Below are 15591 nucleotides of genomic sequence, written 5' to 3' on the forward strand. Positions count from 1 at the left end.
AGGAGGTTACAAACTCCTGTTCCTGAAAAACGTGTTGCTGAGGCTTCGGTCAGTCAAAGAAGGAGCGGTGGAGAAGGTGGCCATCTGACCGATGCGTTCAGACAATTTTTTAGTCCGCAGCCCCAAGGTATGATCGGTTCCAGCTACCATCGACAGCGTCTGTTTTACATGGTGCAGGAATACCTAGGGGCAAGATCTGACTTGGACACCTTTCCCACCGAAAATCCTCTGGGTTACTGGGTCTTGAGGATGGATCACTGGCCAGAGCTTGCACAGTATGCAATGGAGCTACTGGCCTGTCTTGCATCCAGTGTTCTTTCGGAACGCACATTCAGTGCTGCTGGAGACTTTGTAACTGATCAAAGGGTGCGCCTGTCCACCGACTCGGTCAATCGACTGATTCATAAAAATGAATCAGTCTTGGATCACCACCAGCTACCAGGCACCTGATGCTGATGTAACCGAATAATTTTTTTTTTAAATGTCAGATCCCTTCAAGACTGCCTATGCTGATGCTGAGTGACTATCTTGTTATGCTGAGTGATTATCCTCTATCTCCTCAATGATCATGCTAATAGCTTTTAAGAACATTTTTGGTTCTGGGCGCCGCCACCAGTGGCAAAGGCCCAATTTTTCAGCCCCTGTGTAACAGGGGCGTGTAATTACAATTTGTGATGCAATATTTTGCAGCAGGGTTCGTTGCTGCACTCAACTAGAGTATCTGTGAGGGGTTGCAGTGTTGTGGCACCAGCACCAGTGCCTAAGGCCCAATTTTTCAGCCCCTATTTAACAGGGGCGTGTAATTACAATTTTTGATGCAATACTTTGCAGCAGGGCTCGTTCCTGCGCTCCAACTAGAGTATCTGTGAGGGGTTGCAGTGTTGTGGCACCAGCACCAGTGCCCAAGGCCCAATTTTTCTGCCCCTGTTCAACAGGGACATGTAATTACAATTCTTGATCTAAGATTTCACAGCAGGGCCCATTCCTGCGCCTACCAAGAGTAACTGTGAGGGCTTACAGTGTTGTGGCAATGCCACCACCACCACCACCACTACCAAAGGACAAATTTTTCTGCCCCTGTTCAACAGGTGCATGTAATTACAATTCTTGATCTAATATTTCACAGCAGGCCCCGTTCCAGCGCCCACCAAGAGTAACTGTGAGGACTTACAGTGTTGCGGCACCACCACCAAAGGCCCAATTTTTCTGCCCCTGTTCTACAATGGCATGTAATTACAATTCTTGATCTAATATTTCACAGCAGGGCCCGTTTCTGCGCCCACCAAGAGTAACTGTGAGGGCTCACAGTGTTGTGGTAACACCAACACCTAAGGCCACAATTTCTGCAGAGTATATAGGGCAGGCCCCTACTTTCAAACATCCAACTTCCAAACGACTCCTACTTGCAAACGGAAGGAGACAACAGGAAGTGAGATGAAATCTACCCCTAGGAAGGGAAATTCTCTTCTGTAAGAGTTAATATGGGAAAAATGTGTCTCCTCTTCACTGATGCTTTATCACCCATCCTTGTTTCACTAAAAAACCCAAATTTTCAAAAAACATTTGTCATTGGGACAGAAAGTGAGGTGAAATCTCCTGAAGAGGTGCACAGACAGCAAAACAAATGTTACAGGGGTGATAACCCTTCCCTATGTTTTCCAAAAAGCTTAAAAATAGATTTTTTAGCTGGAGCTACACTTTAAAAATGTACCAGTTCAAAATGATAAAACAGATTCTACTTAACAACAAACCTACAGTCCCTGTCTTGTTTGCACCACCTGTATACTGCTGTTCAGAGTATATAGGGCCTGGGGGCCCCACGCCTTTCCTTTTTTTAATTTGGGTGTAGGGTTCCCTTTAATATCCATACAAGACCCAAAGGGCCTGGTAATGGACTGGGGGGGGGTACCCATGCCGTTTGTTTCACTGATTTTCATCCATATTGCCGGGACCCGACATTACATTAAAGCCGCATGCAGTTTTAAATGACTTTTATTCCTTTAAAAATGTAATTTTGTGCAGGGACTGTTCTAAGCACGGGAAACAGGTGCCACTTTACAGGCATACTATAGACACCCCCCAGGTATGATATTTAAAGGAATATTTCACTTTTTTTCACTTTAAGCATCATTAAAATCACTGCTCCCCGAAAAAAACGTCCATTTTTAAAACTTTTTTTTGCATTGATACATGTCCCATGGGGCAGAACCCGGGTCCCGAAACCCATTTTAGGACAAAACCATGCATATTAGCCCTTTTGATTTTGAACGTTCGAGTCCCATAGACTTTAATGGGGTTCTAAAGTTCGCACAAACTTTCGGTCCATTCGCAGGTTCTGGTGCAAACCGAACCAGGGGTTGTTCAGCTCATCCCTAGTCACCAGCCATCAGATCTCTAATCATCAGGGGAGCAGCTCTAAGCTCATAGTTCAGCCCTGCTCCTCTACCAAGACTGCCATTTCCACAAAGAACCACAGTGTGGAGCAAGGAATTTTACACCAGAAATGGGGAAAATATCAGATTCAGGAAACTACAGGCAATACTGGTGATTAGTTATTTGTCTTCTACTTGTCTTTTTTGCACAGCTTCCCCAGTACAGGTTCCCTTTAACAACTATTAAAGTGTATGTAAACCTTCTCTTTGTAAAACAACCCACTCAGTTTAAAATATAAATGAAAGGAAAACCATTTGTGTATATATGTATTTTTTTACGTTTTTCCCTTTTTCATGTGATCACTTAACCTCTGTTTTCAGCTGCATAAGAAGCTCGAGGTGGAGAAACAGCAGCACACTGACCTTTCTAGTGAATGGCTGTGTGGGGGTGTTTGAGCAGAAGTCTGATCATTGTGAGAGAGCACAGTGAGTTTCCAGCACAGCTAGATAACTGACCATGGTGCACTCTCCTGACTGGTGTGGTCAGTTCTTGGTAGGAATGCAGAGGGCCTGGGAAGAACACCAGGGATTTCACACTAAGGAAGCAATACAAAGACAGCAGGATACTTTTTATACAAGTACATGGAACAGCAGGCACAAATCAGGAATATGAAATTTTGGGTTTACATATAATTGAAAGATGACAGGACAAAATAGGATGGGTGGCCTGCAACAGGAGCACAATCTAAATCAGGAAGCTCAAGTCACCAAAGGCATGACTATTTCATGGGAACTTGTCAGTTTTCTCTAAAAGTAAATGTACTGGTTTCTGTCTAAATAGTTTCCCAAATGCTACTTCTATGAAAATATCATTATATGGATAAGTTAAAGAATATGGATATGTTCTTTGAGAGATGCAGAAAGAAAATGTGACTATAATGCTTTACTGTGATCAATAATTCATCAATAAAAAATAATCAATCATTTGTTTTGACAGAAATTTTATTTCTTTCCTTTTCCCTCTGGCATTCTTTGAGTTTCTAATCCCTCTGTTTATTATGATGACTGCTTACCAGTCCATACATCAGAAGCTGAAGAAAAGTGGCCAGATCAAGGTAATGTTCAACTAGTCCAAGTTCTCACATAGCCTGGGGCCCCTCACTTTGGGGGCAACTCATAATAAGCTTGTTGGGAAATCAAGGGATTATCCCTGATTCTGTATTAGATGAACACAATCAACTGTTTCTACCAAGAAACTTTTAAGTATCTGAATTTATGCTGATGTAATAGCTGGAACATTTATGTAACTTGTTCTTTTAGGCAAAGCTTTGAATGCGGTTTTAAATCTTAATAGCAGCTCAGAATAAAATGACTTTGAGGTCTGACCAGCACTCGGCCAGCTGGCTGGCTGAGCAGTTCTTGAGATGCTCTGTCTATTCATGTGAAAACAAAAGACATAGATAGAAGGATGGTCAGGAAGGCTAAAGTTTTGTTGTAAAAAAAAAATTACAGGGCATTAAAGCAAACTTCAAATAGCTTTTTTATCCAGTGAATGTTTAAAAATTATGGCTAATAAGATTTATGTCAAAATATATTTAGATCATGCTAGAGTACACCTGGATACTGTTTTTACTGCAAATGAGAATGTGTATCTACAGATCATTTGCTACATTAGAAAGCTGTTTTTTTTTTTTTTTTTAAATGACATTTTATGAAAGGTTAGTGCAGTGGAAGGTAATTGTATATATAATAATACATAATTGTATTTTAATAAAATTAGAGATATAAAAATGAAAAGAAAATTATTTGGCTTTATTTTATTGATATATGTTAGCCTTTTTATTGCATTTTAAGCTGTTTATTGTTTGGAAATAAATACAACATATTCAACCACAGTGCATCTCATATGACTTTAATTAAAAAGTAATAGAAAAGCACAAAAACTAGAAAAAAAGACGTTTTAAACCTGGCAAGGGTGATATTTTTATATTTTAAAGCACATGGCAATGAATGTTACACTGGGATGTAAGCAAAAGAGAGTCTACAAATAGAAAGAAAATCTTATTGTAGGCTTACCAACACATGTGACCAGACTTGAGGTTGAATTATTTTGCTGGGTAAAGAACACTGCACACATGGCTTATAACAGAGTTATATGTAAACCCCTATTAGGTAAATTTTCCGACATAGAAAATAAATTGACAGAGGAAATTAAATAAAGAGTTTTGATCTTATGGCAACTAATTAATATCCATCTTGTATTGATTTTAGTTCAGTAGAGTGCTTCTAAGTGGCTACTATAGTGGCTAAGCATTAGTAAAGGTGTTGATTTTAAATCATCAACTTGACGTAAAAGGGCAAAGCTTGTAAATCAAGCATTATAATTTTATTAGACTAATCTCTCTTTCACAATATCTTTATTATATTTTAAAGAATTGTGATAACACAAATAGAAAAATGGTTTGCCAGACAGATTTCATGGTCCACAGGTTAAAGAGGTAAGTTAGATGATTGGAAACTCTCAGGAGCTTGCAATTATTGACGTTGGTATTAACATTCCCACCAAATATAAAGAAGTGAGGCAGGTGCATTACACCCTCTAAAACAATGTGAATGAATTTGTCAATGCCTAATTTGAAACAAATTTAGCAATGTGTGTTGGGGTCATGCACCAGCATAAATTTAACTTATGGGCATTTTCCTGGGCTTTTGTGTTAGGTGAATATTTGGCTGTTGCCATCCATATTTGGTTCCATACTGGGGGTCTGATTCACATTTTGCCATATAACAAAGCTTATTGAGATTATATGGGGAAATATATGTGTGAAAGAAATAGGCCTCAAAGAGCAGAATAGTTTCTGCTGATGGCATTGATGGCATGTGCAGTATGTCATGTAAGTACTGGAGTGATTTAATTACATCAATGGTAAGCAAGTTACATACAAATTTACTCCTTTAGATATCCACCATTGAAAAGCCAGTAAATCTTTATGGGCTGGGGAAAAGATGTGACAATTTACTATACTAGCAAGTGGTAGGTGGGGGAGGCTAGGCCACTAAATAACTTAAAGCATAACTAAACAACATACTGTACAACAATATATACAGTATTTACTCAGTTGGTGCTTAACAGTCTTTTGACTATATATTTTTGCTTCATATGATATTGTTTATCTGCACTTAGATTCCATTATTGTGACACTTTATACTTAAAGGAACAGTGTAAATTTTTTTTCTTTAGTTTCCTGAGGTATTAATTATTCAGATGCCAGCGAGTGTTGCTGTCTGTTATTGTATTGTTTTTTATTTATATTTTATTTCACTTTATTTTATACACTTATTTATTTTATTTAGCACTGAATGTAGGTTTGCTTAATTTATGGACACGGAGATCAAGTCTGACAGATCCTTAAAGAGGAAAAAATAGTTGGATGTATAAGGATTCATAAGTTGGTGTGAAGTAGATCCCCAAATAAGTTAGGGCTGTAATCCAAGAAAATTTATAGTTAGATAAGGATTGTTAAATAAATTAATGGATCAAAGCAATGTAAATGGCCTTGGACTTAGGGGCAAGAGATTTCCCAAAGGCATGAAGAGTTCTCATAAAGTCAAGATAAGAGATGTGGGGATTGGAGACATTTAGTAGAACATCATCCACAAATATCAGAAGTTTATGGTATTTCCCTGCTATTCTAAGACCCTGAATACATGGACTGAAAAGTATCACTGCTGCTAGGAGTTCCAGAGCTTGAGTGAATAGAATGGGAAAGAGTGGATTACCCTGGCATGTACAATGTTGAATTGGAAACCATTCAGTTTCAAAGCCTCTTTTTTTTAATGGAAGCTGAGGGGTGCGTAAAGAGCAGAGACACATAAGAGAATGTTGGAACCGAAAACCAAAATTGTGAAAGGCAAAAGACATACAATGCTAAGAGATCTTCATAGAGCAGAAGTGGGCAAAATGCCCAAAAAAGTTATAGGGCTGCACTTGCATATCTTACATGCACAAAAGCAGCCTAGTCTTCGTAGATATGCTTTTGTGAATAGTTTATGTTAGTGGCCACAGTCTTCACTTTTACATCAGTTTTAAGAAGAGAAATGAGTCTATAATTTGGACATGGGTGTGGGTCAAAGGAGGATTAGGATAGTATAGTCACCTGGGCTGGAGTGTTTACCCATCTTAATATATTTAGTTGCCTGGAAAGCCTTCAACTTGTTAACATCTGCATCCAGGAATGATGTATGAAGCTCCAAAATTGAAGGGAAGCTCAGGTCTCAGGTCTTCTCTCTTACTGTAGACAGAAGATTTCTCTAAGTGAGAGCTGGAGTGTAAAATAGAAAAATATTGGGTTTATGTAAAAAAAAAAAAAAAAAAAAAAAAGTATACTACCCTAGGCGGATGCAGCATTAGCCAATGCTGCATCTGTCCCCCACTGGTTTTAAGACCGAGAACTAAGTGACCAAACACCGCTGATCACACAGCTCTCGGTCTTCAGGCTGCAGAGAGCTGGTAACTATCAGTCATTGGCTTTCTGCTCTGCCCTGCCAGTGCTCATAGGAGACTGTGGAGAGGGCAGGAGCGACTGGTTCATGCTCTTAGCAGCTCACTGAGAGGCTTAGACGGCTGCCAATCCATGCATTATGGTGGATCTCATCCATATTGTCCGAATCTTTTAAGAGCCTGGCTTTAGCCCGCTGTTGGTTGTAAACAGATCACAGGACTGCAGAACAACTTCACTCCTTTAAACCATAGAAGAAGTACAGCCAAAAAAGCTTTGGCTATATTGCTCCTTTGAATTCTTTCAAAATTTCCACATGATTGTTATGAGGTTATTTCAGTGTGTTCAAAGCGAGATGAATTTTGGTTTCAGTCAGTAAAGTGGTCAGCACTGCACTTGGATTATTACTTTTTGCATAGAACTTGTGTTCAGTCTATTGCAACTGTCTTTTAGACCATTCAGCAAAACATGGGTTCAGTTCTGTTATGAGTTGGTTAAGGTAACCACAAGCTTAAAATTTTTAGTTATGAAATGAGGCGTTGAATTTGGTTTTGAGTTCAAGCTGACATTTGTCTTATTTCCAACAGCATGTGGAAGCTATTATTATTATCATATGTGTTACATGAACCCAAAGCACTGCCCTATATATGCCTCCCACAATATGATAGAGAATCAGCAAAGTTAGCATTTGGGTTGAAGTATTTACTAGTGAGATGTTGAAGTTTGTCGACTATTTCTTGGTAAGAAAAGAGGGAATCTTTCAGCAACTATGTGAACATTTCTTGATTTACATATTAGAGACCGGAATAACATTATGGAGGGATCATAGTCTGACCACAGGCAAAGGTTATACTGTTGGCAATTATTTTGGGCAAACACGTATGATATATCCAAATGTGCTTTATTCTAGAGTAGCTATTGAGTAAACTGTTTACTCATGTTGTAGAAGATAGAATTACCCTATTCTACCATACCCACCACCGTAAAGGTCTCAACATAGAGTTTGGAGTTAGGGTTGGGAGACTAATCCAATCATTGCCAGTCAGTGTTGGAATGAAACTGCATATGAGGTGTGTCTATTAAATACCGACACTGATTAAAAAACTCACCTTTATTTATATATATTACAAATTTTATGGCTTGTCCCCTTCAATATAGTCCCCATTTGCACTAATACGTTACTGCAGTCTTGCTTTCCACCTGTCGAAGGCATGGTTAAAATCAATTTCTGTCAGCTGTTTCAACACATTTTTTGGCACACTACAGAAAACACAACCAAACTAAATGGCAACTCACAATCAACTGAACATAATAGAGTGTTGCTGCTTGTCATGGAGGTTCACGTTCACCACGCATGCAGTTATAACTGGTTCTGACTGCTTTGTTTACTAGGTGGAATCACAGTCTCGTTATATAACTGCTTGCTGACCAGTGCACGACAATATACGTCGGCTCAATGGCACGGCTGCGCAAATGGGCAAACAGGTACGTCCTCTTTAAGACACGGCATTGTGGGTGCCATGTCTGCCGGCGGGGACTACGCATTCTCGCCGCATGCTCTGTGACCATGCCTGCAGTTCCCGTGGACTCGATGTTCGCTGGTGTCCCGCGATCGTGTCACGGAGAGGCAGAACGGGCAGATGGCATTTCCCCATTCTGCCTAGTGACATGACAGAGATCTACTGCTCCCTGTCATTGGGAGCAGTGATCACTGTCATGTCCTAGGTAGCCCACCCCCCACAGTAAGAATCACTCCCTAGGACACACCCCCTAGTGTTTAACCCCTTCCCTGCCAGTGTCATTTATACAGTAACCAGTGCATTTTTATAGCACTGATCGCTGTATAAATGACAATGGTCCCAAAATAGTGTCAAAAGTGTCCGATGTGCCCGCCATAATGTCACAGTCATGATAAAAATTGCAGATTGCCGCCATTACTAATAAAAAAAAATTAATAATAAAAATGCCATAAATCTATCCCCTATTTTTTAGTCGCTGTAACTTTTGCTCAAACCAATCAATATATACTTATTGCGATTTTTTTTTTTTTTTTTACCAAAAATATGTACAAGAATACATATCGACCTAAACTGAGGAAAAAAATAGTTTTTTTATATATTTTTTGGGGATATTTATTATAGCAAAAAGTAAAAAATATTGCTTTTTTTCCAAATTGGTCGCTCTTTTTTTGTTTATAGCGCAAAAAATAAAAACCGTAGAGCTGATCAAATACCACCAAAAGAAAGCTCTATTTGCGGGAAAAAAAAGAACATCAATTTTGTCTGGGTACAACGTTGCACGACCACGCAATTGTCGGTTAAAGCGACGCAGTGCCGTATCGCAAGAAGTGCACTGGTCAGGAAGGGGGTAAATTCTTCCGGTCAATAGACACACCTCGTATTTTTTGTCTGCTATTTTTCTTTTTGTAAGCTGTGTTGGGAAGGGTTTGCATTCCAAACACAGGAACTATTTAAAAAAAAAAGAGAAAAAGAGAGGGGAGCAGTAATGGGGCTTTTTTTTGTTTTACATTTCCTAAAATGAAATAAATAATCAGTACATTACAGACAACAGTCCTTTTATTTCCTATTTTCTTTTTTACAGTTTTTATAATTGAAATTTGTCCACGTGGTTTTAATTACTTACATGCTTTAGCAGAGAAGGGCAGCCAGACTGATAAGAAGCATGGAGGAGCTCAGCTATGAGTTAAGATTAGAGGAACTGAATTTATTCTCTCTTGAGAGGAGGAAATTACAGGGGGGCGCTGAGCTGTGGAGGGGGTCGGAGCAGTCGGCTCAGCCTCTCAGCGTCTCGCTGAGAGGCTGAGCCGGGTGTTGGTCCAGGGATCCCGACTCTATGGTTGTGTTGACACGGAGCCTGGACCAACTCTGTTGGACTTCAGCCTGCTCTCTGCTGAAAACGGGTCACAAGAGTGCAGAGTTGCACTCCTGTGATCCAAATTAGAAGTACAGCCCAACGAGCTTGGGTTGTACTTCTCCTTTAAGAAATGCAAGGGTGATGGATATGACACTACCCTAAAATTCAGACAAAAGACACTTGCTATGGTTTAGCTGTAGGCCCTAGTAAATTGTATTTGATGGTCACTTTATCAAATGTAAGTTAGTTTCCTAGAAAAACAAGGTGATAAGAAGGAACGCAGATTGTATATATGATCATGAGTGATGTGATGGTGTGCTAAGGGCTGCATCTGTTCATTTCTGTTCCACTGGGAGGAAGTTATGCACAGTATGGATCAGTACCGCAAAGTGATTTAGAAAAAACCTTAAAGAGTGACTTATTTGCTTCCACATAAGTTTGTTGCAAAGCAAACCTGCACTTTGTAGTCATGAAAATGTTCAAATTCAACATTAAACAGACTGGAAAGAAGAATAGATATTAATAACTAGTAGAATTACTGGTAATTACTATTCAGAAATGTTGAAATCCAAGTTTGCTTAGCTTAGCTTGGTAAATAATATATACTTTGTTAAATGTAGTTTTAAGAATAGCAACAAGTGAACCAAAATGTCAAATGATTAACAAGATCCAGATTTAAAGTGGATGTAAACCCAAATTTTTTTTTTTTTTATCATACTGTAGAGTATAAGACTTCCTATCATTTGAGCCCAGTCTTGCCACACAGAGTTTAATCCATCTCTGGGCAATCCTCTTTTATTGTTCAGTGAGAGAAATCTTGACAAACTGAGAAAAACTTTGTCAAATACTTCCCCTTGCTGTGAGTGACAGCCTAAGACACAGGCATGATTTTTTAATTACCTCCCCCATTCCTTCTTCAGCAGCTCTGCAAGGATTGGCTGTTCCACACCTCAGCATGATTTGGCATGCTGAAGTCATGTGGTTACTTTCCTGTCTTTTCACTGGATGTTAGAGATCATAGCAGAAGTTCAGCAGACGTTCAGTGTTAGAAATGCATATTGACAAGGGGAGTGTAGAGGTGGGCGGGGAGTCTACTGACATCACGACTCCACCCACCGAGCTCCAGACAACAGACCCACCCACAGAATCTGCAGTTTTTCAGCTCTCATAACAGACAGAGGGGAGACATTTGACAGGTAAAGATACATGCAGGAGGCATGTATATCCTTATAGATAACCCCTATGGCAGTAGTTTAGAAAGGATGACATTGGGTTTACATCCACTTTAAGACTAAGATCCAAATTAAATGGTACTTAATGTGACAATATATTGCAAAGTTACAGTATATATTCTCAGAATGAATACATTTTCATTTTTTACAGATGAACTCTGGATTACCAGTAAAATCACTGATTATATGTTGGGGGCCATACTCACTGCTGTGCTTTTATGCAATTATTCAGGATGCAACAATCCTTTCGCCAAAGTTACGGATGGTAAGAAAATGGCTTGAAACATTTTTTATAATATTAAAAAGAATTACATCTGCAAGCAATGGTTCTATAGAGATTGTAGACATAAAAAATGGTTTTCAAGGATGGGGACCAGTCAAGGAATAATATGTATGGAGGTAGTATACAAGGAGCATTTGCCTAAAATGGGGAATTCAGGAAGTATGTCATGTTTGCATGTTTGTCTATGTACCGTCCTAACTAAATGCTTTATGATATATATATATATATATATATATATATATATGCCATAAAGCAAACAAAAAGGATTAAAACAGGCCAAAAAAATCAGGAAAATTGGAAAGACTGTAAATGCAAATGAGCAGAGATGTCAGCAAAACTGCACTAGTAATTTAGATTACCCTGCCTATAAGGGCACACATCTTGGGAGGTAGCAGATTTTTTTATCAGACTGTTTACCTTGGGTCAAAAAATATCATGACATGCACATTACATGTGGACAGAGAAACCCAATATTGAGGACACAATAAAAAAAAAATCAAGTGCACTATTAACCGTATTTGTTAAAACTGCTAGGTAAGTTTTTTTTTTCTTTAAACATTGTCAACATTTGGTATAGTATATAAAACAGCTTGTTACTTTGTTTTGCTCAAACTAAGCCCAGGTCACATCTTTTTGCAGATGCCTGCTGTCTTGGCCAAGATGTCCCCTGCTGTGAATGCCTATGTGTATGGACTTGGAAATGAGAACTACAGAGGAGGAATTTGGCAATTCCTCACTGGACAAAAAATAGAAAAAACTGAAACTGACAATAAAGCTAATTAACACATATTATAAGTCCCTGTGCTGTTTCACACTGTAGCGGACAAAAATTGGTGTTATAAAAGTGTTTGGATTGTTGTGCCTTGAAACAGTTTGTAGTGTGCAACTTTACCGCCAGTGAGGAGCTACTTACAGTTTACTTCATGTCATGTTTCTGTATTTTCAACTAAAAGACAACCAATATGTACAAATAAAAAGGGTGTTTGGTTAATATATTAATGTTATGTGCCTATGTGCCTTAATCAAAATATACTGTGGTTTATTAAAAAAATGATAAAAATCCTTAAAAATAAACAAAATTAGGCATGTAATATTAACAAGTAATAAAAAAGACAACAATCATTGAACACCATCAATCATAGCTGAACTCCAGACTGATATAAAATACACAAATTAATGCAGTTATGTAGTCACCCAAAGATTGTTAAATGTACATATATAAATGTTTTTATGCAAGCAGTGTAAGTACCTGAATTTCACCTGATATCAGAATTTTGCTATCCTTAGTACAGCAGAGCTCAAACCATGAGACAGAAAAGTAGCACATGGACCTAGTTCATTACGTTGCAGTGCTCATGCTAGCAAGGGCAATACTATTTTGAGGAGAGAACAACAAAGTGACAGATTGTGACTGGACAGTAAAAGGAGAAACAGCAGACATCTGAGCTCATCTCTCTAAGTGGGGGCAGGATGTCAAATTTTAACTGAAATACAGCAGAAAATAAACAGGTATTTTTCCCTGCCAGACAGGGCTGTGCTGGGTGGAATAAGCGGTATAAATTTCAGAACTGGTTTATCAGAAATACAACATTTTGTGATAGGTAAATAAGCTTTCATATACTGTAAAGTACTGTATGTATTCTGTCTGCCTATTTTGCTGTTTCCCTGGAGTTTAGCTTTAATCCCACTTTAAAGCAGATTTCCACACAAAAATGGAACTTCTGCTTTAAGGGAAGGTGACCCCCTGACATGCCACATTTGGCATGTCATTTTTTGGGGAGGGAAGCGGAAACCCTCTTTTTAGAAGATTTCCGCTCCCACTTCCTCTTGGTGCTCTGCGGCGCCGGAAAGGAGATCACCTCTCCCCTCTCCCTCTCGGCAATCATCTGGGACATGTCACAGGTCTCAGACGATTACCCGGCCAGTGTCCAGCGTGGTTCACGCATGCGCAGTGCATGCCCGGCTGTGAAGCCACAGCTGGGTGCCCACAGTGACAATGCGGGTGCTGCAGAGAGGAGGCGGATACAAGCGGGGCTTCATTCCCCCGCATCGCTGGACCCTGGGACAGGTAAGTGTCCGATTATTAAAAGTCAGCAGCTACAGTATTTGTAGCTGCTAACTTTTCATTTTTTTTCTTTTTCAAGCAGAACTCCACTTTAAGGATATTGTTGATTTTGTTTGGCACTCATCATAACACTTTTTCTGAAGTAAAATATCTTTAGATAGGTTTATGAAGTGTAGTTCACTTAGATGTTGTTAAGAACACAAACTACGTTATTTACTTGAAAATGTGTATGTATTACCAAAACAGCAGCAAAACAGCAGCCAAACTACTTTCCTAAACATGTTTAAAATCTGAAGATTTTCTATGTACTTTATCTAAATGTTTCCAATATTCGTGAAAAAGAATTTAATCTTTTAAATCAGGACTGTCCAAGTCAATCCTACAGGACTATTATTTTCCCACAGTTCTATTTTTTTTTTCAATTAGCAGACAATAATGGATCAACCAATTTTCAGTTCACTAATATCATTCATTGTGTGCTCCATATTTTGGCCAATAGGCAATCTATCTAGTCTGAAAATATCAATTAATGGGTTTCAGCAAAAAAGAAGGCAGCTCCATTTTTTTTTCACTTTTTCTGTTATACGTATGTTCTATTATGTTCCAAAAAATCTGCACTTTTGATTGGTGCAAATATTAGGCAGTTCTGTACAGGTTCCCATTTTACTCAACAAAAGGAGCTGTCTATCTAAAATGATGGACAGAAGAATGAGCCAGATCCAACATTTTAAATTTCACCCTGCTTTAAAAAAAAAGATACTTTTGTATGGTTAAGGTGCTGAATCATGTATTAAATTCATAGCCTAGAAGTGGGTATAATATTTCAAACTCAAGTTGAAAAAAATGTTAGCCTACAGAAGTTCGTAAAACTGGAGCTATCGCCTTATTGCTGTGAGCCCTTCAATTCAGTTTTCTAAGAACAGTTTTCTAAACACTATAATTCTTCTTACTTCATTATAGATTGGATCTTTCATGGTTATACAAACATTACCAACAGCTAAGAAAAGTTTGTTTCATTTTGCCACTAAAACTGAAACATCACATGTTTCTGGCTGTAGCAGGGAGCATATTGCTCCCTATTCTGATATTTTAAATATGGCCAATCATAAATTCTGGATCTAATTCACTATAACAGCAATCAAATTCAACCAGCCACACCTATTCTCCACCATGCAGCAGTATAATCTGTCTCTTCGGAAGTCCAAACATAGGGACTTTTTGGTCAATATAGGGCGCAGAGAGAAAAAATAAAGAAAGCGCTTTATGCATTTATATTTATTGTTGTATGGAAAGTTGTAACCAAGAGGCATAAAAATCGTTTAAGTCACTGCTGACAATTCTTTGGCTTTTCTAAAGATATACAGGACCTAATACGATCTTAATGTACAGAACAAAATGTGATCAAATATAGAATAATTCTGCTTCTATGCAAACCTTCATGACTTGAAGTTGTCACGAGACTTTGTGAAAGGCATATTCATTTTTTCAAACTAAAATAAAATAGAAAAGTATAAAAAAAAAGGAAAAAAAAACACATACTACATTAGTGATTAACCTGCACATGAAAAATATATGGTATGTGTTTTTATGTATATGCCAAAACTGCACACAAAGTAAATTAAATGAGCTATTAATCAAGGTTAAACACATACTTAACATATTTAACCTAGAACTTTTTATTTGCAGATGTTCTCGATGGATTAGTCTGCAAACAGTCTGTGCCTTAGCATCTGTTTAAGAAGTTGGTTAGACACAAAAAGGAGGTCACCAGACACAACATCTGTAACTGTAACAAATTGTAGGATAACTGTCTAAAAAGGAGCTTGCCATAAGCTCTGCTTTAAAAAAATTAATTACATGCATGAGAGCATAAACACAGTTGATGGGATATTGCTACTTACAGTGATATATACCTCTAGATACACGTATATACTTAATGTCCAGCGGTTAATGAAAAAAAAAAAACATAATTCAGATACAACATATGCCCTTAAAGCTTTTAGCTAGGGAAGAGTATGTTTTATTTAATATTTGGGTTATTTGCATTAAATTAAGTCTAGTTTGTTACATAGTTACATAGTTAGTAAGGTTGAATAAAGACACCAGTCCATCCAGTTCAACCTGAGTGAGCACCCACAATTGTCCCCATCCCTGCACATTGTGTCCCATCAAGATGCCCATACACTATATTATTTTTTTTTATATATATTTAAGGTACTCATGTAGCGCCATCAATCTACCCAGCGCTCCACACACACCCACACCT

General features: G+C 38.3%; 1 protein-coding gene across 1 annotated transcript in view; it reads left to right on the forward strand.

Annotated features, from left to right (window-relative positions):
- Positions 1-15314, forward strand: part of RGR (retinal G protein coupled receptor) — a 45251-nt gene extending 29937 nt beyond the window's left edge. The window contains exons 5-7 of the mRNA XM_073596900.1: positions 3370-3487; positions 11129-11242; positions 11900-15314. Coding sequence (XP_073453001.1) covers positions 3370-3487; positions 11129-11242; positions 11900-12043 — 376 coding nt within the window. The 3' untranslated portion in view covers positions 12044-15314. The remainder of the gene's footprint in view (positions 1-3369; positions 3488-11128; positions 11243-11899) is intronic.
- The last annotated feature ends 277 nt before the right edge of the window (positions 15315-15591 follow it).

The sequence above is a fragment of the Aquarana catesbeiana genome, linkage group LG08 (assembly GCF_042186555.1).
Source record: "Aquarana catesbeiana isolate 2022-GZ linkage group LG08, ASM4218655v1, whole genome shotgun sequence".
NCBI classification, from domain to species: domain Eukaryota; kingdom Metazoa; phylum Chordata; class Amphibia; order Anura; family Ranidae; genus Aquarana; species Aquarana catesbeiana.